The 23,324-nt window shown below is 35.0% G+C and overlaps 1 protein-coding gene across 1 annotated transcript; it reads right to left on the minus strand.

Annotated features, from left to right (window-relative positions):
- Nucleotides 1-18,189: 18,189 nt before the first annotated feature.
- Nucleotides 18,190-20,797, minus strand: LOC120146886 (protein NRT1/ PTR FAMILY 5.6-like). Its single transcript, XM_039160365.1, has 4 exons — nt 20,533-20,797; nt 19,935-20,152; nt 19,297-19,841; nt 18,190-19,227 (listed from the first exon to the last, which is right to left on the minus strand). Exons 1-4 carry the CDS (start codon nt 20,678-20,680, stop codon nt 18,366-18,368), a joined length of 1,773 nt encoding a protein of 590 aa, XP_039016296.1. The 5' UTR covers nt 20,681-20,797; the 3' UTR covers nt 18,190-18,365.
- Nucleotides 20,798-23,324: the final 2,527 nt, after the last annotated feature.

A 23,324-nucleotide genomic window follows, 5' to 3' on the forward strand; every position in this document is an offset into this window, starting at 1 on the left:
AGATGAATGTGTGTACAGTTATATAAAACAGATGAATCGATATTGCTTTTACTAAAGAATCATTAATTCACCATCATAAACAGAATGAATGCATATACATTTATATATATATATATATGAGAAAACTACAGTGGTATATTTCAGTACTGTGTATTGCCAGTGAGGAAGAGGTAATCTGCACCCCAAAGGACTACATTCAACAATGAAACAAATATGTTGATATAAACCTCAGGATGCAGATTACCCAGTCCTTACCAATATGAAATCTGCAAATATATATGAACTGTTTAGGTTTAAGGAAGGGAAGAACACAAGCAGAGGTTTGAGGAATTCATGCATGAAATACACAAAATTTATAATGGAAGATCATAAAGGTTAACATGAAGATTTATTCCATAAAAGTGGGGACTAAGAATAAAGAGGGGAGGATAAGGTGCTCTAAATGGAATCATGGTTTGATTCTGTTCTTCTAAAACCAATGATGGCCTTACTTTACATAGACAATGATGGAGTACTGATCTTGACTGCTCTTCCTCATGACCAAGAGACTTCCATGGCTAATTTCTTTTTCCCAAAACCTATCACAATGAAACAGGAAAATAGAGTAATTTTAGTCTGCTTGAAGCTTCCATTTCCAATTGAAGAATCTTTAGCTTTATGAACACAGCTCCTAATTTGGTTTCTTTAGCTTTCTCTATCGAACATTTACGTGTAGTATCTGGTTTCATGGTCTCCATCGGCATTTATGTGTTGTAGCATATTCTCTTCTCTTGGCGATTGAAAGGCACCTTACTGTCCACATCAGTGACTAGTCTGGCTATTAAAATATCTGAGTGATGCATTTCAATCCTCCTTAAACAAGCAGTTTATTTATCATCAATACACTATTGTTCCCTTCTTGTTGGTTGTTTATTAACTCCTCTCTGAAACTTTTAGAAAATTTAATGCTACCTGAAAAACTCTGGTTTCGAGATTGTTCCTGATGAATATTATAACAAATGTTATAATAGTGATTTATGATATGCAACTTAAGTGAGAAACTTATATTTTTGATATTATTAAAATAAAAATAAACACCAAATAACAAAATAAATTGCATGTCAAGTTTGCCAACATTCTAACAATAATAAGAATGTGACTTGTAACAATTGGAACTCCCTCCATCCAGATGCATCATCAAAGTCATCAAGCATCAAAACAAGCAAAAATAAACAAATACTTGGTATGCCGTAAGCCATCCATAAAGTTAGGGCATTGTTGGATCAAATGTTGCAACATTTGGTTTCACATCTGCAAGTTCAACGTCTTGGGGGGCAAATTTATCTTCTGCTTCAACTCAAATAGTATCACCCACATGTTTCTCATACTTTACTTGTGTGAGATTCTATTACGTAGAGTTACATAGGAAAACACATCGGTTTTTTATTTGATATCATTCTTCTTCATTATCATCTCATAAAAGAGAGAGAGAAATGGAAAGGAACTGTACCCAAGGTTGTTTCTGCGTGTGCAATAGCCTGATCAAATGTAATAGATCCTTAAATGAAATAATAACCGGATCAAATGTAATAGATCCTTGAATGAAATGATATTACCAACTTTGCAGAGAAGCACAGCAAGTGGCTCGCTGATTGTTGATGCATTTGAGGATAACACAACATATTTCATTCTCAATTTGGATGAGAGAATGATATTACTTTCAATCCAAGACATTCTTAGACCCCTCGTCGGCTCATTAGCAATGGCATCAAGGTCTTTGGTTTCTTCGTTGAATTTTCCTTCCCTTGGAGAATATTATGATCATTTCTGATGTCATAAACAGTCCATCAATCATCTAGCGATAGATCATGTTCATTTCTAATGTGCAAAAAGAAGCAAAGCAACTTCTGAGTTGAGAATAAATTCCATGCCTACTTTCCACCTGCATGCATCCTATGCTAACAACTTCGCCCAAACACTTGGCTAGAATGTCATGTCTCTGATATGTATACATCTAGTGGTCCTCTGTGTTCATGCCACACCCTCCAATCACTGACAACCAAAATAGTATAAAACAATGACTCCAATCTAGAGATGTTTTTAAATGCTTCTAATGCATTCTAATCACAACTTTTTTTTTTAATTTCTATCATTAATAATTAATAAGGTTAAATTACACCAGATACCATTGAATTTTGTCCATTGACTCGTTTATACCATTAAATTTTCAGTTTTTCCAATTATAGCACTGAAATTTAGTTTTACATCAATTATGTTATTCAATCCTTAAGTCAGTAACGAGACAATGACATGACTAACGGTTGCCTACGTGGCTATCGCACCAAAAATACGTTGTTTTGGTTCGGTTGTTTTGATACTAAAAACAGATCAAAATGAATTCATTTTATTAGTTAAAAATTTGGGTTGTTTTCTCTTCACAAGGATCGAACCTGTTAAAGAACTAGGGTTAACAGTTCTTTAGAGATAAGAAAGAAGCAGATTAAGAATTAGACTCGGTAAACTTGTATATCACTCTTATTAAGAATTGAGTAGTCTTTTATAGAAACTAGCTCAACTATCACAAAATACACGTGGGCTTACATCAATTGACCTAACAGCTGTAACAACCTCAACCTCTCATTAACAGCCTAACTACAAATGATGTAAGCTGCAACAAATTGCTTGGTAGTCTAACCTTCAACATTCTCCCTACTTCTCTCGTTTTCACCTCCTTCAGCTACTTTGACTCGCTGACGAAATGACAAGAACGTCTTCGACAAGGGTTTAGTGAGTCCACCAACAGTCTGGTAAGAAGCTGGAACATAGTTAACACGAAGCGAACCATTAATAACTTTCTCCTCACAAGATGCATATCTAACTCAAAGTGCTTGGAACATGCATAAAATACAGAATTGGCGCTCATTGCTATGGCATTGGTGTTATCACACCATACAACTGTTACTTCAGCCTGTTGTATTCCTAATTTTGTCAGTAACGTTCTTGGAGACACTCATTTTCGTCCTATTTTTTATATATACATATATATATATATATAGTTTAAAAACATTTTTAAAAACATACATATAATATATAGTTTTGAAAACATGTTTGAAAACATTTATATATTATATAGTTTTTAAAATATTTTGAAAATAAATATAATATATAGTTTTTAAAACATTTTTAAAAATATATATATTATATAATTTTTAAAACATTTTTGAAAATATATATTATATAATTTTTAAACATTTTGAAAATATATATAGTTTTTAAAAAATATTTTGAAAAACATATATATATTATATAGTTTTGAAATCATTTTGAAAACTTACAATATATAGTTTTAAAAACATTTTTGAAAACTATATAATTTTGAAAACATTTTTGAAAATTATATAATTTTGAAAACATTTTTTAAAATAAATAATATATAATTTTAAAATACTTTTGAAAATATATATTATATAGTTTTTGGAAAATATTTTATATATAGCAATATTATTATTATTATCGTTGTTAATTATTTTTTATTAATTTTATTTTCATTTTATTGTCCAGGTCCATTTTTGAGTCCAATAAGTCCCGGTTTGGAGATAGTTGGGCCTGACCCAGCCTGTAACCGAGAACCAAACAAGTTAGGGTTTCACATTAGCATGTCATAGCGCCACATAGGAGGTTACAGAAGCATGAACGCCAACAATCACCAACAACGCGAGCTTTCCGACTGGTGGTGGGTATAAATACCCCACCACCACAGTGACCAGGGGAACAACCATCACGACTACAAAGAACCCACAGTGGATCGAACCCGAGAACAAACAAGGCCATCAACGCAAGAAACCAAACATTAACAGCCATCACAGTGAGCCACATAAAAACAACAACAGTATATTGAGGGAACATCGGCCAACAAACACACGGAATCATCAAAGCCAAACCATAAACCATCATCACAATACCAACACCAAAACACAACATCAAATGTCGAACCAAAGCCAAGCCCCAAGTAAATACAAATAAAGTAGCACCACAAACGTAAAAAAAAAAAAAGAAACAATACAGTCGAACACAACCGAAGAGCACCCGGGAAGCCAAGAAGACACGCCGTCGAAGGTAAAAATCGGGTCTTTGGGTGTAGATCTACGTTTTTTGGGGCTACTTTGTGGGATTTTGGCTCCGGTTTTGGGTTTACATGGTGTAGAGGAGTGTTTTGAGTGATTCGGGTTTAGTAGCGTCCGGCAGCGACGGTCGGTGGCATTAGACGGGGGCCGACCACCCCTCAAGCGAGAGAGCTGAGGAGAGAGATGAGAGAAAATTTTATTCTCTCATTTAAAGAGAGAGAATAGAAATCTGAAAAATGAGAGGAGCGAGGCCTTGGAAGGCCGTTTTGGCATATAAATACCCCCATGCGATGTCGTTTTGGAAAGGGGTTCCTTTTTGTGTGATCAAATTGTATCCTCGGTCACTATAAGTTTTATTTGTTATGGATTAGTCACTGAATGTAATTTTCAACATTTCAATTATGGCTCCGAGTTTAATATGTTCACGTTTTAGCCACCAATTTATGTTTCATTCAAAAATGGCCTAGGCATTTTTTGCATGTTTTAATTTGGTCACTGTTTTTTTTCCTTCTTTTGATTTGACCACCTCTTTTTTATCTTTTGCGTTTTGATCATTTTTTTAATTTTCTAATAATTTCTTTTTTTCAATATTTTTTTTAAAATTCTTCCCTTTTTTATTTATTTATTTATTTATTATTTTCTCTTAATTTATCATTTATTTATTTTTATTCCTTATTCCTTATTTATTTATTTATTTATTGTTTTTTTATTTTTTTTACTTTTTTTATAGAATAATTCCAATCGATCAAAGGTAATTAATTCGAATCGAATATTTTAAATTTCAATTTCAATTTAAATTTTCGCGAATAAAGACAATCGACAAATTAAGTGGTACCGAAAGGGCGGTTCAAGGGTGTTAACCCTTCCTTGACCGTAACCGACTCCCGAACTCGACACGTTTCTGGAACAACACAGATCAGGTAAGATGGTGTCCGACCCACCTAAATTCGTTTTAAAATGGTCGGTGGAGACTCCCAATCCATTTCATTCAAGTCGAAGCCCAATTCCGGGGCCCAACAGAAAGACGGTTTCGACAGTTCTCAATCAAACAACTTCTAAAACTACATTTTGTTGGAAGTGTAGATGGGCACTCAATAATTTATAACTCGAACTATTAATGATACGAGACAAAATACGTTACAACGACGTTACCTCAATATTACAACACTACAACACTAGTTGTGGCTAGTTTACAAACATAACCTCGCTATTCTAAGTTTTGTGAAGCTTTACTCAATTCTCTCTAGCTTTTCTAATCTTTCACTCATTATTATTTTTCTTTCACTTGTATTCATCTCATACATTGCATATATTTATAAGCTAATTAAATCGACTAATTGAAACCTTTAGAAGCTGCCACTTTTGCGTCTTTTTTTTACTTTGTTTTGTTTCCTCACTTCTCTTAATAATTAAGCATTTCTCAATTGTTCCACAAGCTACTACCAACTCAATTTTTTCAAGTATTTTTTTGCTTTGCTGTCATGCTAGAATTCTCCTCATTGAACGGCTGTAATTTTTGACTTTTTCAACTTTCTAGAAATCAAGTTTGATTTCTAACACATCCATAATCATGCGATATTCGGCCTTCCTCGAAGATCGAGAAATAAACTTTTACTTGCCTAGTTGGCATCGCAAAGGCAACCATGCTAAGTGTAGCGTTGGAGGCATTACACACCAAACCATAATCAAGAATACTGTTCAAATAGCGTAAATTTGTTTAACGCCCACCTAATGCACCTCACATAGTTGATGAATATATTGCGCAACCCGATTGACACTAAATGCCACATCAGGCCTTGTGTGACTTAGATATAACAAGGCCCCCTCCACCCCCGCCTCATAACACTTCTATACATGTGAGGATCTTCAAGAGTTTTACCGCATTATGTGTAAGTTTGGATGACAAAACCATGGGGGTAGGCGTTAGTTTAATCTAGGGATTTAAATTGTGATCGTGGTCACGTTTTCGATCGAGTCATGTTTACCGTGATTGCGGGTATAGTGGCGCTATTGCGGTGATTGAGGGTGTCGCAATCATATAATAACGGTCGCAAAGAGCACCGCTACCGCTATATCACAGGCGCTATCGCGGTCGCAGACCGCTATTTAAATCATTGGTTTAGCCCTACTCATCTTAGTTTTTTCAGCAACTCTTTAATGAACTTCCGTTAACGCAGCACCAGCTTAGTTCACCAAGGTCTTTAAGCGAGAATTTTATACCCAATAGCCGAACAACATCTTTAATGTATGACTGTCGATGATGTACCAGTGACAATAATGTCATCAATATACATCGAGACATAAATAATCTCTTTATTATTATGTCGAACAAACAAAGAAGCACCACCAGTAGACCCTTTGAAACCAATAGTAAACAACGATTGGTGAAGCTTCGTAAACCACATTCGCGGTGCCTAACGTAGCCCATACAAGGCCTTCTTTAGTTTGTAGACAAGACGTATACCATCAGCTGCAAATTGCTCAAAACCATGTGGTTGCGTTATGAATACTTCCTCACTTAGCTTGCCATTAAGGAAGGCATTATTCACATCAATTTGGTGCACGGGCCACCCATTTGAAACATCAAGGGAGAGAATGCAATTTATCGTCGATGCGTTCATAACTGGGCTAAATGTATCATAAAAATCTGGCCCCAATACTTGTCAGAAGCTTTTAGCAAACAAAAAAGCTTTATAGCGAGCAACGAAATCGTCAAAATTACTCTTGACTTTGAACAACTGTTTGCAACCAACGACCGTATGTCTTTCAGGTAACTGAAGCAGCTCCCACGTGTGATTTCTTAACAACGTCTATAACAACCTCCTTCACCGAGGACATGTGAGTGCAGCAAACGTCTTTAGTTTAAGCACCCCCATTTTACTCCGGGGCATCATATTAAAAACAGTGGGAAATACTATGCTTACAATCTAATACAAAAGTATGGCTTATATATCCCAAGTAACTAACATAACAAACTAATAACAAACTAATAACAAGCTAATAACAAACCATAACACTCTTAACATTCACTCTACTTTTCAACCTTTCAATTTTCTTCAAAAAATGAACTTGCTATTAGAGAGTTGATCAAACAAAGAATGCAAACTTAATAAGTTGGAATTCAACCGTCTTGCCGTCTTGATGAACAATTTACCGGATAAATTCTCTTTCACCTAAAAAACATCTTATTTCTTCAACTTTCCTCGGCTTTTATTCTTCTGCTTTTCAAGAATTATTTTTTCATCTTCACTGTTCTTCCTCTTCACTTATTGGGACTTTGTTTTTGTTGGAAGCAAGACAGTTAAGCTACGAGCTCCTAGATGCAATCTGAAGCCTCTCTTGGGCAAGAAAACATCCTATTTTGTCTGGTTAAGAAAGGCAAGGCTGTTAAACACTTAACCCTCCCCATAGATTTTCTTCTATGGTAACTTGGTTGTTAAGCCTCAAAGTTCCATGTCAAACTTTGGAGAAGAAATAACAGTGAATGTAGAAACCAAAATGTCAATAGCTGAGCAAAGCAATGTTGTATCAATGTCCGACATTCAACATCAACTTACAAAGAATTTGTCCTCACACGATTCAGTCGAACACTGCCTAGAGTGTAATTTGGCAGTTCTGCCCCTTCGTTTGCCTCTATTAGTATTGCAAGATCTACTACTAATCTTGTGACATATCCAAGGACAAGGCCAACAACACTTCTTGCTACTGATGATGATCCAATGTCCACGTCAATCTCCAGGAAATTGTCTTGCCTGAAATATTTGCACGAAACAACTTTCCCAAGTAAGAAGGCTTTTGTTCCAACTGCATGCTTGACCATCCAATACCCCTCAACAATGCTTGGTATCAGTTTAAATCTTAAATCACGAAACGCATCCGTTCCATCCAAAAACTTTTCGAGTAAAGAATCGTTATTCACAAGCCGGTCAGCAGCATAGTAGATGACCAAACTATAGTTCGATTTTGCAAGAATCTCAAGATTAATCACAAGGACAAATGGAAGTTTGTTTCCCTGCTTCAGACTGAACTTGAGACTTTGGATGCAGTGCAATTTTATCTGTGGCTTTATCGACTTTGAACCAGTCAACATTTGTTTCCAACCAGCAGTGTAACACATAACAGAACAATAATATCATTGAAGCATTTAGCCAAACACATTGGAGGCGCATATAACACAAAATTGCAATATACTCACCACACAAAGAACCAACCAGCATAGTATCCGGACTTCAATAAAAAATCCAAGCAGATAGAACCATGTCGTAACAAAATACAAACTTTCAAGAGCAGCAAGATAACAAAGTCAACATACTAAACTACAGAAGCACGAAACCTAACTAAACAAATAAAGGTCACTACGAAAATTCTTCATCGTTACTCACCGCCAACTGAATATGCCTCGAGATTATTCTGTTCTTATTGTTGTCCCTTGCCGCGTTTCCAGCCAATTCCAGAACCTCGGCGGTGAGATATTTGAGTACGACAGAGAGATAAGCTGGAAAAACCAGATCCGACACACTGGGCGTATTATCCTTGCTTAAGGAAACGAGCCACACGACCGACGGGGAATTGGAGTCCGGCTTTACTAGACCAAAAAATGACCTTTGACTTCGGCTTGCCTCGGCCTCCTTTGATAGTTGCTGCAGCGTAGCTCATGGTTTCAGATTTTGAGCGAAAAGGAATTTGTTGAACTTTGAAAACGAATTTTGATGGGAGATCGAAAATAACAGTAAAGGAACTCAATCGTTGGCGCAACGGCGGAAGAGAAAAACGTCGTCAGGATCTTTTAGCAAATGATATCATATGAGAATGTAGTCATGGAGACTGAGAGTTAACAAATGAGGAAGGAAACGATAAGAGGAAGAGATGATAGAAGAAACTCTTTATTAAAAACAGTGGAAATACTATGCTCACAATCTAATACAAAAGTATGGCTTATATAGCTCAAGTAACCAACATAACAAACTAATAACAAGCTAATAACAAATTATAACAAACTAATAACACTCTTAACAAATGGAAATTATGAGAAGTTACTGCCTCATTATTAAGAGTGAAACGCACACACCCTTGTTCGGGTAAAAGTTGATTTAATGAGATAGCATTCATAGAAAATTGCAACATACCACTACTAGAATTTTTTATAAGAGCAGCCACCTCGTGACATCAGACTGAACACCCTCCTCTAAGGTTCCTCACGCCTAGTAAAAGAGTATTGAGAGACACTGTGTGTCTCAAAAGTGTAATTTATTCCACGATTAGAATTCAATTCCACAGCTTCCTCATGACTATCACTCAACCTCGGTATTGAAGATCTTGAAGAAGATCCTTGTGCAGCACTGTTACTACGTAGTTCATGAACAATGAAGAGCGAATAGGAATGTTGCCCCATAATGACCAATCGAGGATGGAGCATCTGCAAAAGGAAAGACAAAATCATCAAAGATAACATGTTGATCAGAAACATATTAATAGGAGATGACAACGGATTGTTGAATATCACTCTTAGTTGAAGAAATGAAGCCTAGGATTCTAGACTCGATCAAGTCTACGCTAAAGAAAATGACTTGGAAATGTAATAAATTGTAAGTAAAGAATATGTAAAAATATAAAGGAATAAATAAGTAGAACATTATAAAAATGAATAGGAAAAATCCTCATTGATATATATTCGATGGTGACGTGAAGGGGATGATGGATTGATTCTGGCGTGATTTTGATGATGAAAATGATATTGATGATGATATAAAGTTGTCCTAAGCACCATTCTAGTCATAATTAACTAGGAAACGCTATAATAGATTCTAATCGGCCCTCCAAACCATAATGGAAAGATAATTCGAAGTGTGAAGATCTCTCTTATGTTGAACTTACAGAACTCCGCAATCAAGAAAGCTCTAAAGAAAAAAGGCAATTAACACTTGTAAAAATATACCCACATTATATTTATTAATTAAGGAAAAGTTGATTTACTATGGTGAATAGAGTCTCCTTTGTAATTTATATAGGACAAGGTCTTAAGCAATTAGTAAATAAAATAATAATAAATCAAAGATAATATTTTGACTCTATCTTAATTTCTAATAAAATAATAAATCTAATCCTAAAAAATAATGCATCATTTTTATATTAATTTATAGTACAAATAATCAATAAAAGTATTAAAAATTAGTAATATTTACAAATTCATGTATTAATCTCGTATAGAAATTTATGCATGCGATGCCTTCGTTAAAGTGGTCATATCTTGAGTTCCCAACATTGGATTGATGCGTTTCAAGAGGCTTTGAAAAACTAAGAAACATTCAGTTGTTTTTCCAGAAGACATGTCAACCAAAAATACCCAGATCCCATTAAAAAAGTCGTCTAAAGTCTATTTCTGTTTTAATCTTCCTTTCCAAGGCTTGTGCGTGTGAATCAATTGGAAGGTACAACTACGAATTTTTGATCCAATCTCTTTTAAGCACATATGGACATATGTTGGTATTCTTCTTTGTCGATCCATTGTGATCATAGACCTTGTTTCCTGAATCATTATAATCATAGTTTTGAAGAGTGCACCATTATGATCCTTGTGTTGTATATCGTCATGGTTTTTGGAGCATGCATAACATTTATATGCCCATCTAACGTTGGACATATGTAGCCACAATGCCATACATTATATCCGAGGAAGGTACACAATTGAGACTGAAAATCCATCTTATGTGTCTGAAATGGACGAGTAATCGAATATACATAAATGATCATTGGATGGCTTCTTCCCATACAACTTATCAAACGCAAACCGCTCATTGAATACCTTGGTGGAAGTCTATTAATGAGATGAACAACTGCAACAATGACAAATGACCAAAACTTTAATTGCAGAGAGGCTCAAGCTGGTAACGTTAAGACCATTTGAACAATGTGCTTATGTTTGTGCTTAACAACACCATTCTGCTAAGACATATAAGGACAAGTAACTCGATGTTGAATTCCTGCATGAATTAACATAACAAACAAACTTCTATATTCACTTCTTCAATCACTTCGAACATCTTTAATATCAGTCTCAAACTGAGTACGAACTATCTTTTAAAATAATGAAAATATTGTTACCGATTGATCCTTGGTTTTCAACAAATACAACCAAGTATAATTAGTGTAAGCATCAACAAACAAAACATAATAGCAAAAACCATTCGAAGCAATATGTGATAGCCCCTACAAATCAATAAAATCAGGTTCGAAAGGCTTTGAATAGGTAGTAGAAGAATTAACAAACGGTAACCAATGGCTTTTTCCCAATTGACTAGAAATACAAACATCTAACATTGATTTATTGAAAGATTTAAAAAGAGTAACATTGTAACTTTTATACGTTTGAACAAAAGAGTCATGCTTGAAAATAAAAATAAGATTATAATGTAAAACAAATTAAAAAAAGGGTGTAAAAGGAATATGACTAAATTAAAGATAAATATAAATTAAAAAAACAAAATTAAAATAACCAAAAGCACAATTAAAAAAGAAGAAGAAAAAGACTAGAATGAATTTCTAAACAAACTTGGAAGGACTGTGGACATGATTTTTCCAAAACCATAAAAATGCATGGATCTTAGATGGAGCGGGTCGGACACATGGATAGATTAGTTGCATGTATCAAACCCAAATAAAGAATCTATTTTTAATCCATTTTAACTTCTCTCTACGAAATTTTAGAGAGAGAAAAGCTCTCCCTTCCATTTATATGGCTGGCCGTTTGGTTGGCTTTTATCATCTTCATCAGTAGTCACTGTGTTTGCCACCGTTGTTGGTGTTAAATGAGACCTAGAGTTTATGAGAATCTCATCTCAATGTCTCGAGTCTGGATTTGGCCACTATTTTATGAGAAAATGCTTTGAAACTCACGAATTAGATGTTGAAAATTGGTGGCACCGAAAGTTGGCTAAACTTTCAGTGATTTTCGGTGCAACAAGTTGGCAACTAAAATTGTTGAAAAATGGGATGGTAAAATTTCTCAATTAGTCTTTGTACTTTAGGGTATTTACAATATTATTCCTTAAGCTTCAACTATAAATACCCTAACCCATTTAGCTTTAAAATCATCCAAAATCATTCTAGCTTTCTCTCAATACTAGAGAAATTAGAGAGTTTTCTTGAAAATTGTTCTATCCTTTTTATCAAGAGAGAATTGTGATTGTTTTCTCCTTGTTAGATTGAGAGAAGTTGTAATTCTTATTTTCTCATAGTGAAATTTATCTACCTTTGTCCGTGGTTTTTATCCTATATTATTTAGGGGTTTTCCACATAAAATTTATATCTTATTTATCTTTATTTTTATTTTCTCAAATTATCAGTTGCGATTTTGCTCTATCCGATAGCCGTATTCTGCAACAATTTGCATCAGAGCCATATTTGAGTGTGTAATATCTACTTATTGTCCTTGTGGTTACCACCAAAAGGTGGATCATCCAACATAAGAAAGTAAGAAGGTATTACACATTCATTGAAGGTTCCAGAGAACTATTCACGATAGTGAAATAGTGGGAGCTATCCGTAATAGAAGCTATGGCAACGAAATTTGATATTGAAAAGTTCAATAGGAGAAATTTCTCATTGTGGAAATTGAAGATGAAGGCCATCATGAGGAAAGACGGTTGTCTAGCAACTATCAGTGAAAGGCTGGTAGATTTCACATATAACAACAAATTGATCGAAATGGATGGGAATGCTATGACAAACTTTTATCTAGCATTAGCAGATGAAGTATTGTCAAGCATCGAAGAGAAGAAGACAACTAAGGAGATATTAGATCATCTCACCAAATTGTACGAGGCCACATCGTTGCACAACAAAATTTTCCTTAAGAGGAAATTGTACACTCTCCGGATGCCAGAATCTGCTTCAGTGATGAAGCACTTGAACACTTTGAACACTTTATTTTTTCATCTTACATCCTTAAGCTGTACAATAGGAGACCAAGAACGTGTTGAACTTCTACTTCAAAGTCTACTTGATTCGTACGATCAACTCATCATCAACTTGACAAATACTAATGTCACTAGTCTAGTCTTCGATGACATTGCAACTGTTGTTCTACAAGAAGAAAATCGGCGCAAGAGCAAGGAAGACAGACAAGTAAATTTGCAATAAGCAGAAGCGTTGACAACGATGAGATGAAGATCAACAGAACATGGATAAAACAACAGTCACAAACATGGTAGATCAAAGTCGAGAAGCAAAAAGAATTTAAAGTGCTACAGCTGTGGAAAGAATGGTTGTTGGAGTCTAGGTAAAAACTCCAATCCAAAAGGCAATACCACAAACACTTCAGATGATGGAGATTCTCTATGTTGTGAAGCGTCAACCACCGTGGAAGGTAGAACGAGATTTACAGATATAAGGCTCATTGATTCGGGAGCAACATATCACATGACCTCAAGAAGAGGATGGTTTCATCATTATGAACTTGTCTCAGGAGGATCTGTGTATAGTTGTAATGATCATGCCTTAGAGATCGTTGGCGTTGGAACCATCAAATTGAAGATGTATGATGGAACAATTAAAGTTGTTCGAGATGTGCGGCACGTGAAAGGCCTGAAAAAAATTAATTATCCTATGGATTGTTGGATAATAATGCAAGAAAAACTAAAACACATAAAGGAATCATGAAGGTGTTCTGTGGAGCGCTTGTGGTGATGAAAGGTGAAAAAATAGCAGCAAACTTGTACATGCTGAAGGGAGAGACTTTGCTAGAACCAGAAGCCTCTGTTGCCTCATGTAGTTCAGATTCTGCAATGCTATGGCATTAGAAACTTGGACACATGTCAGAACAAGGAATGAAAGTTCTTGTGGAGCAAAAGCTACTTCTAGGCTTAACAAATGTATCACTTACTTTGTGTGAGCATTGTATAACAAGTAAGCAGGACCGGTTGAAATTCAACATGTCAAATTCTAGAGGCAAAAGTGTTCTAGAATTGGTTCATTCTGATATATAGCAAGCACCAGTTACATCCCTAGGTGGAGCAGAGTACTTTGTCTCATTTATTGATGACTACTCTAGGAGATGTTGGGTGTACCCTATTAAGAAGAAGTCAGACGTGTTTTTAACTTTCGAAAACTTCAAAGCGCGGGTGGAACTTGATTCTGAAAATAAGATCAAGTGTTTCATAACAGATAATTGAGGAGAATACACAAATGAAGAATTTGATGACTTTTGCAGGAAAGAATGCATCAAAAGACAGTTCATAGTGGCGAACACTCCTCAACAAAATGGAGTGGCAGAGCGGATGAACAGAACATTGTTAGAAAGAACAAGAGCAATGTTGAGGGCTCCAAGCCTAGAAAAATCATTTTGGGCAGAAGCAGTCAATACCGCCTGTTATTTGGTGAATCGAGCTCCATCAACTGCAATAGAGCTGAAGACACCAATGGAGATGTGGACTGGTAAACCAACTGATTATTCAAACCTCCATGTATTTGGAAGTATTGTGTATGTGATGTATAACTCCCAAGAAATTTCAAAGTTTGATCCAAAATCATGAAAATAAAAATTCTTGGGGTATGTTGATGGTGTAAAGGGGTATCGCTTGTGGGATCTCACTATCCGCAAAGTGATCATCAGCAGAGATGTTATCTTTGTAGAAGATACACTACAAAGAAAAGAAGACGATGATAGCGCTGAAAAGTCAATGACTACACAGATACATGTAGAAAAGGAGTTTGAACAAGGAGATTCTTCTGAAGCAGAACCAACACATGATGAACAAGAACCAGAGAGTTCTGAAGCTCCAATAACTCATCTCAATCATATCGTGTGAAAAGACGTCCCAATTGGCACTCATATTATGTTATAGAAGGAAATATTGCATACTACCGTTTAACAGAGGACGGTGAGGCATCAACATTCCAGGAGGCAATAAACAGCTCAGATGTTTCACTGTGGATGATGGCGATGCAAGAAGAAATTGAAGCCCTTCATAAAAATAATACATGGGACCTTATGTCACTACCACAAGGAAGGAAGCCAATTGGTAACAAATGGGTCTTTAAAATCAAGTGAAATGGTAACGATCAAGTTGAGAGGTATCGTGTAAGATTGGTGGTCAAAGGATATGCTAAAAAATAATGCATTGATTTCAATGAAATCTTTTCTCCTGTGGTTCGACTAACAACAGTTCGAGTAGTCTTGGCAATGTGTGCTACATTGAACTTACATATAGAGCAACTAGATGTTAAAACAGTTTTTCTTTATGGAAATCTTGAAGAAGAAATTTACATGCTCCAGCCTGAAGGTTTTGAAGAAAAAGAAAAGAAGAACCTGGTTTGCATGTTGAACAAATCTCTGTACTGTCTAAAGCAGTTGCCGAGGTGTTGGTATAAGAGATTTGATTCATTCATTACGTGCCTTGGATACAACAGACTTAATGCAAACCCTTATGTTTATTTCAAGAGGTTTGGTGATAACGATTTTGTTATATTGTTGTTGTATGTGGATGACATGTTGGTTGCAGGACCCAACAAAGATCATATTGAAGAATTGAAGGCACAACTGGCTAGGGAATTTGAAATGAAGGACTTGGGATCAGCAAACAAGATTCTAGGGGTGCAAATTCACCGAGACAGAAATAATAGGAAGATTTGGCTTTCACAAAAGAATTATTTGAAGAAGATCTTGTCACGATTCAACATGCAAGATTGTAAGCCAATTTCTACCCCTCTTCCTATTAACTTCAAATTATCCTCCAGTATGAGTCCTAGCAGTGAAGAAGAGATTATAGAGATGTCTCAAGTACCGTATGCATCGGCAGTGGGAAGTTTAATATTCGCTATGATATGCACAAGATCAGACATTGCACAAGCAATATGAGTGGTTAGTCGATACATGGCGAATCTAGGAAAAGAGCATTAGAATACAACAAAGAGGATCCTGAGATACATCAAAGGGGCCTCAAATGTTGCATTATGTTATAGAGGATCAAACTTACTTATCAATGGGTATGTCGATTCTGACTATGCAGGAGATTTGGATAAAATCAAATCTACTACAGGATGTGTGTTCAAAGTTGCTGGTGGAGCTGTAAGTTGGGTTTCAAAATTACAGTCAGATGTGGCTACATCCACAACAGAGGCAGAATATGTAGCAGCTACACAAGCCAATATAGAACAATTTGGTTGAAGATGTTATTGGAGGAGCTTGGGCACAATCAAGAGTATGTCTCTATGTTTTGTGACTGTCAAAGAGTCTTACATCTAGCAAGGATCCAACATTTCATTCAAGGACAAAGCACATAAGAGTTTAGTATCATTTCATTCGTGAAAAGGTGGAAGAAGGTACGGTAGATATGCAGAAAATCCATACCAAAGACAATATAGCGGATTTCATGACGAAGACGATCAATGCTGATAAATTTACTTGGTGTCGATCCTCTTGTGGCCTGTCAGAGACGTAAGAAACATGATGGTACAAGGTAGAAAGAATGATGTGAAGATAAGATTGTTCCAATCAAATCTTCAAGTGGGAGATTGTTGAAAATTGGTGGCACCGAAAGTTGGCCAAACTTTCGGTGATTTTCGGTGCAACAAGTTGGCAACCGAAATTGTTGAAAAAATGAGATGGTAAAATTTCTCAATTAGTCAATGTACTTTAGGGTATTTATAAGATTAGTCCTTAAGCTTCAACTATAAATACTCTAACTCATTTAGCTTCAAAATCATCCCAAATCATTCTAGTTTTCTCCCAATACTAGAGAAATTAGAGAGTTTTCTTGAGAATTGTTTTCTCCTTTTTATCAAGAGAGAATTGTCATTGTTTTCTCCTTGTTAGATCGAGAGAATTTGTAATTCCTATTTTCTACCTTTGTCCGTGATTTTTACCTATATTATTTAGGGGTTTTCCACATAAAATTTGTGTCTTCTTTATCTTCATTTTTATTTTCTCAAATTATCAGTTACAATTTTACTCTATCCGATAGTCTTATTGCGCAACATTAGAGCAACTCTAGTGACCAATAAAATTAAAATTTGTATGGAAACTGAAGTGCTCCATCAAGAAAATGTTCTAAGCCGAGTATTCGTATTGTGAGCGACACCTTTTGCTTTTAGGGCAGACCTTAACTCATTTATTCGAAATTGTTTGTGCAACAATTTCATCTGCAGAGTGAGAAATGTAATCGTTTGTTTCTCCACCAACTGCAGCAGTTGGGATCTCCAGTTTGATCAGGTAACTAAAAATTCCGTTCGAGCTTGGGTAATAATTTTTATATAAATTAAGCTCAATTTAAACAGAATTATATTATACGAGTTCAATTTGTCTATATTATTTATGTTCTTAAGCTTATTTCATATATAAATTTTAAATTTTTATATATAAAATTTAGTATTATAAAAAATATTATAAATAAAAAAGTTAGATTGTACTTGAGGAATGAGTTCGAACAATTTTTACATTGTAATATTTTAATATGTTTTAAAAGAATAAAAGAGTTAATTGTATTATATGTCCTCAAAGTATGCCCACCATTTTTTGTCCCTAAACTTTTAAATATTCAAATTTCATCATCAAACTATGACTATCATTCTCACTTAGTCCTTAAACTTTTGAACATTTCAGTTCCATCCCCAAACTATGACCTTCATTCTAAATTAGTCCTCAAACTTTTTGAACGATCCAATTTCATCCCAAACTATACATATATACTAATCACATCCCTTGTTGTTAAACCGGTAGGCCAAGTTATATTGTTATATGTTTGAAAAATAAATAAAATTTAGGTTAAATTAGGATTTACATGTTTGGATGAATTTGTGATGAAATTTGAATGTTCAAAAAGTTTGGGGAATAATTTAGAAAGAGGGTCATAGTTTAGTGATGAAATTAAAATGTTCAAAAGTTTAAGGATTAATTCAGAATGATAGTCATAGTTTGGGGATGAAATTAGAATATTCAAAAGTTTAATGATCAATTTAAAATAAGAATTATAGTATGGGGACATATGATGCAATTAGCTCAAAACAAAAATAAAAAGTTCGATTAAGTTTATAAATTGTTGGAATCGAGTATACAGGCGATCAAAATAGATTTTTTTTTTTTTTGTCAAACACTTCATGGATGCAAGGTGATATACTAATAGGAACATATAAGACGCAGATAGAAGCAACAGATTCAGCTTTACTAATATGCTACAATCTCATAACTTGCTTTAATTGAAGACTAGGAAACACTAAACAAAAGCACCAACTATTTTTATTTATGTGAAGACCAATGAGTTATAGAAGTCAAGCCATCGATCCAGCACCATCTTCATCTTCATTGCAATTTGCTACAGCCACCCTCTGGACATTCTTGTAAGTGTACCAATTCGCCACGAAGACGAAGACGAACAAATTCCCCATCGTCATGATTGCCAATAACCAGTAAAAATTGTCTAAGCGGCTGCTATTCAAGTCTTTGCCGAACCAGCTTTCCCCTCCTTTCTCGGTGACGTGATCGACGAGTGTTATTAGCATGCTGCTAAGGAAATTAGCAGCTCCGATCACGCTAAGGTAGAATGCAATGCCTAAGCTCCTCATGGAATCAGGGACCTGGTCGTAGAAATACTCTTGTAAGCCGACCAGGGCGAACCCGTCTCCTGCACCGATGATGATGAATTGTGGTGCTAACCAGAATACACTCATGGAGAGGGAGCCATTAACCGGGTCATTTTTAACAGCAGTTAATCTCTTTTTCTCCACCAGTGCTGCAACAATCATCGTAGCGACCGAGAAAAGCATTCCAATGCCAATCCTCTGGAGAATCTTGATGCCTCGTTCGTTTCCGGTCACTTTCCTTAATACCGGTACGAGGACCTTGTCATATATAGTTACCGATATTATCATTCCAATGGCAGCTAGAGAATAGATTGAGGCCGGTGGGATCACGAAATCGCCCATCTTGCGGTTCATAATGACACCTTGTTTGATGAAGAATGTGGCAGCTTGGGCTACACAGATTCCAAACGGCAAAGTTGTCAACCATATGGGAATCATGTTGATAACAAGCTTCATCTCCTCAACCTTGGTCACCGTTGCAAGTCTCCAAGGATCCTGTTTCTCAAACGAATTTTCCTTGTTCTCAACAATGGCAGCTCTGTCAAGGAACCTGAAAGGCACGTCATCATTAATTATAATAGCAATTAAAAGTTAACATACAACCCAAAGTTTTGCTTACTTCAGTTTCTCAGTGTGGCACAAAATCCTCCCCTGTGTCATCTGTGACTTGGGAATTTCATACAATTCTGCAGGATTGGAAGGGTAAGACAGTTTTCTTTTAGAAATGGCAGCTACGAGAACCTGCAACATAGGTGTTAAGGGGCTTCCTGCTGCCTTCCTATAACGATAATACGGCCTTCCGATGATGAAGATTAACAGAGACGATGCCATCACTATGGTCAGAAAAATATCCGCAGTGCCCCAATTGATATGGTCTTGAACGTAAACAATGACAGTGACCCCCAATAAGAGTCCGAAGCAGAGACCAGAGTTCCACCAGTTGAAGAAGGACATCTTCTTCTTTCTCTCTTCGGGGTGATGGTCGTCGAACTGGTCAGCTCCAAAGCTTTCCAATGAAGGTTTATGGCCACCGGTCCCGATGGAGATCAAGTATATGGCAAGGAAGAAGGCCACTTCATGAGCCTTCCTCGGCTCAGCACACACATCACCATCGCATGCCTTTAAGCTCGGTACAAACCAGGACATTGTCAAGAGAACCAAACCCTGTTTATTACCAATAAAGACTAGAATAAGGGAAATTTTCCGAACAAGAATCAACCAAGTTAAATCCGAATTCGACAAGGAACAAGATTTTACCAGCAGGTAGACGACGGAAGAGGAAAGAACCGTATAAAACCGGCCCAAGTAAGCATCAGCAATGAAGCCACCAAAGAGTGGCATCAACGTTGTGACCCCAGCCCAGTAGTTGACGCTCCTGGCCGCTGTTTTGAGATCTTGGTGAATCACTTTGGTGAGGTAAATGATTAAACTGGTTGCTATCCCAAAGTAAGTCAGCCTCTCACTGAACTCGATTGCTGAACCCCACACACAAGAATCAAACAATCAATATAAACCCATTGTTATAACATCATTGAAGGATAGAATTAAAAAGATTATATTCGATAAATCGCAATACTACACGAAATGAAAAATAACATGAAGCTATTGATATCGATATGGAATTTCTTACTAGTACTGATATGCCAATGTAAATAATGGCTTATATAGTTCATATAGGAACCAACCAACCAACTAACTTGTAATTAATTCTTTGACCCTTTCAATCAAAATGAAGTGATCACTAGCTTAGCATGCAACAACAGCTAAATGAAAGAAGAAAGATAAAAAGAAATTCGTGAAAGCGTTCTCATGGAAACCAAATTTGTGTATTAAAAGAATCAAATACGTATCTTACTGATGATAAATAGGGAAGCTTTCCAAGCACCAGTAGAAGTTCGGAGTGGGAGTCTTCCTTTATGATCAACAGAAGAATCATAAACCCATTTCTCTTCATCATCACGAACTGCAATATCTCTCATCTCTTTTCCTTTTCTCTGATCCATTATCAACTTCCTCGACTCTAGCCAAAGAAAAAGTAAAAGCAAAGCAATAATATATATAGAAATTTCCAAATGATACTATGTTTATGTTTGTCTGATTGTTTCTAGTGAAGGAGAGGATACAATTTGTGGAAGAAAAGCTATGCCTTGGACCTCTTTTTATAGGGAAATATTCTTTGTTTTGGCATGTAAAAAATAAGAGGATAAATACTTATTAAAACCAACCAACCCAACGGAAAATGGGAAAACATTTTTCTTCTGATGAGACCCGAACTCAACGGTTCTAGTTCGATCCGATCCGATTAGATCAGTTTTTAAAAAAAAATTAGGTTCGGGTCTAGTTTTTTAAAAGTGATGTTCGGGTCGGATTCGAGTTTATGGTGAAAAATATATTACCACAAAAATATAATTTTACCTTATATATTTATGAATAATTACAATAATACCCTCCATATATTAATTTTTTCAATTAAATAACTATTATTATTGAATAAAAATAATATTTTTTTATTATTTCGGGTCGGGTCGGGTGATATCCGGGTTCAGATTTTATCTCAAAAAATCGGGTCGGACTCGAATCGGGTAGATAGTATATATTTCTCGAGTCGGGTCGAGTGCAGGATGTAAAATTTTTGGGTCGAGTCGAATTGACCGAAACCCGACCCATGCTCATGCCTAGGCATGACTAAGGAAAAACAACTTTCAAAGATTTTTTTACATCCACTTGGATGTAGTGATTTAGGATTTTGTGATTTATGGTTTTAGTTTTTAATACTTTTGAGTGTAAGGTATAATTTAGGACTTCAGGGTTTTGTGATTTATGTTTTATGTTTTATGCTTTTGTTTTTTCTTTTTCTTTTAAGAATTAAGGTTTGATTTAAGTGTTAGGTTTTCTTATGTTATGTTTTTCTTTTTCTTTTGTGATTTAGGTTTTCCTTGTTTCACAATATGATGCGTAAAAAGATCAAGCTATACGTCATGATATGACTATTAAAGACTGAACAGAAGACGAACATACTTAAAAATTGATAAACGCTTTCAAAGATTGAGAAAATTTTAACTGGAACTCAATCCAAATAAATATATGTTTATATTATATATTATACGCTACATGATATATTTTGTATATTTTATATTATGTTGTGTTAAATGTTTTGTCTAGATATTTTTAAATAATTAAATAATCTTTATTTTTTTAAAAGATAACATGTTTAGTGAAATTGCCAATGATTTATCTAGTTTGTGTTTTCTTGACAACTATTTTTTAGCCACTTCAAAGTAGATACCTTGCTAGAATAGAAGTGGAATACATTCTTTTCTTTCTCTTTTTTGTTTAAAATGAGAAAGAACTTTTTTGTGTGGTGGAGCTAATAGTTTAATTATACCCTTTTCTCTTTACCATAATATTCAATATTCTCACATTAAAAATAATAATAATAATAATGTTTAATGTAAAAATAAGTACTCAAACTATACACTTAGTTAATTTTAGATGTTTAAATTATTTATCGTTTAAAGTAAGTGTCTAATGTTTTTAACGTTACTCTTTTAAGTGTCTACGTCGTAACACTCATTAAGAAATATCGATTTTTTCGCTCAACAAACAACAAACAATTATAATTAATGAAAATAGGATGACATAAGGCAATGAACACACAAAAATAAAAAATACTATTATATGTCACATGTCACGTTCATAATTTTTAAAATTTTATTTTTAAAAAAACTTAAAAATGATAGTGTTTTAAAAAAATACCTAATTTAAAAAAATAACAAAAAATCCATACCTTAAAATTATCAATTTCAAATCTAATGTCCAGTCGTCATCGAATTTCGTCAACAACCGCTCACATGTCATAGCTTATACATCGATCATCGTCCTTATCATTATCCTAGACTCCTGAATATAATAAATCTTTAACTCTAAATTAAAAATACCATATAGACGGAAGAGTTTCCCAGCACTCCTAACGACGGGGAGGGGGTTACAGACTTGAGTTCACGTGGAAATTCATGGAGGATTCAAGGGGGAGGGGTTTCTATGATTTCATGGGGGATTGAACGCGGGGGAGGCGGCCTTCAAAAGGGGGAAGGGGTTACGGGTGATAGGATTTTTTATTTAAAATAATATTCTTAAATAATTTTTTTAAAATATTAATACGAAACATGTCAAATAACGATCTTTTTAATAGTTGTTATCGAGGGCGAAGTCATGATTGAACTATGAGGAGACAAATTGTTTAACATTAAAACTAAAGAGTCTTTAGAAGTAATTAAACTATAAAAATTATGAGATTAAAAGTTTAATTTCATTGATTTTAAAATTCAAATGTCTTAAAATGTAATTAAACAAGACAAATTTAGGATTAAGGCTTAATTCCTTTAATTTTAAAATTGACAGTGTCCTAAGAAACAATTACACCAAAAAATTTTGGGAGGGGCAAGGACTTAATTGCAATGATTCCAAAACTACCAATGGCTCAAGAGATAATTAGACCATGAAAGTTTGGGGGACTTTGCCCCTCCCACCTATAATGTGGGTCAATCCCTTGTCGTTGCAACGTAGACACCTAAAATAGTAATGTTAGAAACGTTAAATACCTACTTTGAGGGAAAATATTTATACAACTAAAATTAACTTTAAGTA

This window comes from Hibiscus syriacus, unplaced genomic scaffold, assembly GCF_006381635.1.
Source record: "Hibiscus syriacus cultivar Baekdansim isolate YM2019G1 unplaced genomic scaffold, ASM638163v2 tig00110931_pilon, whole genome shotgun sequence".
NCBI lineage: Eukaryota > Viridiplantae > Streptophyta > Magnoliopsida > Malvales > Malvaceae > Hibiscus > Hibiscus syriacus.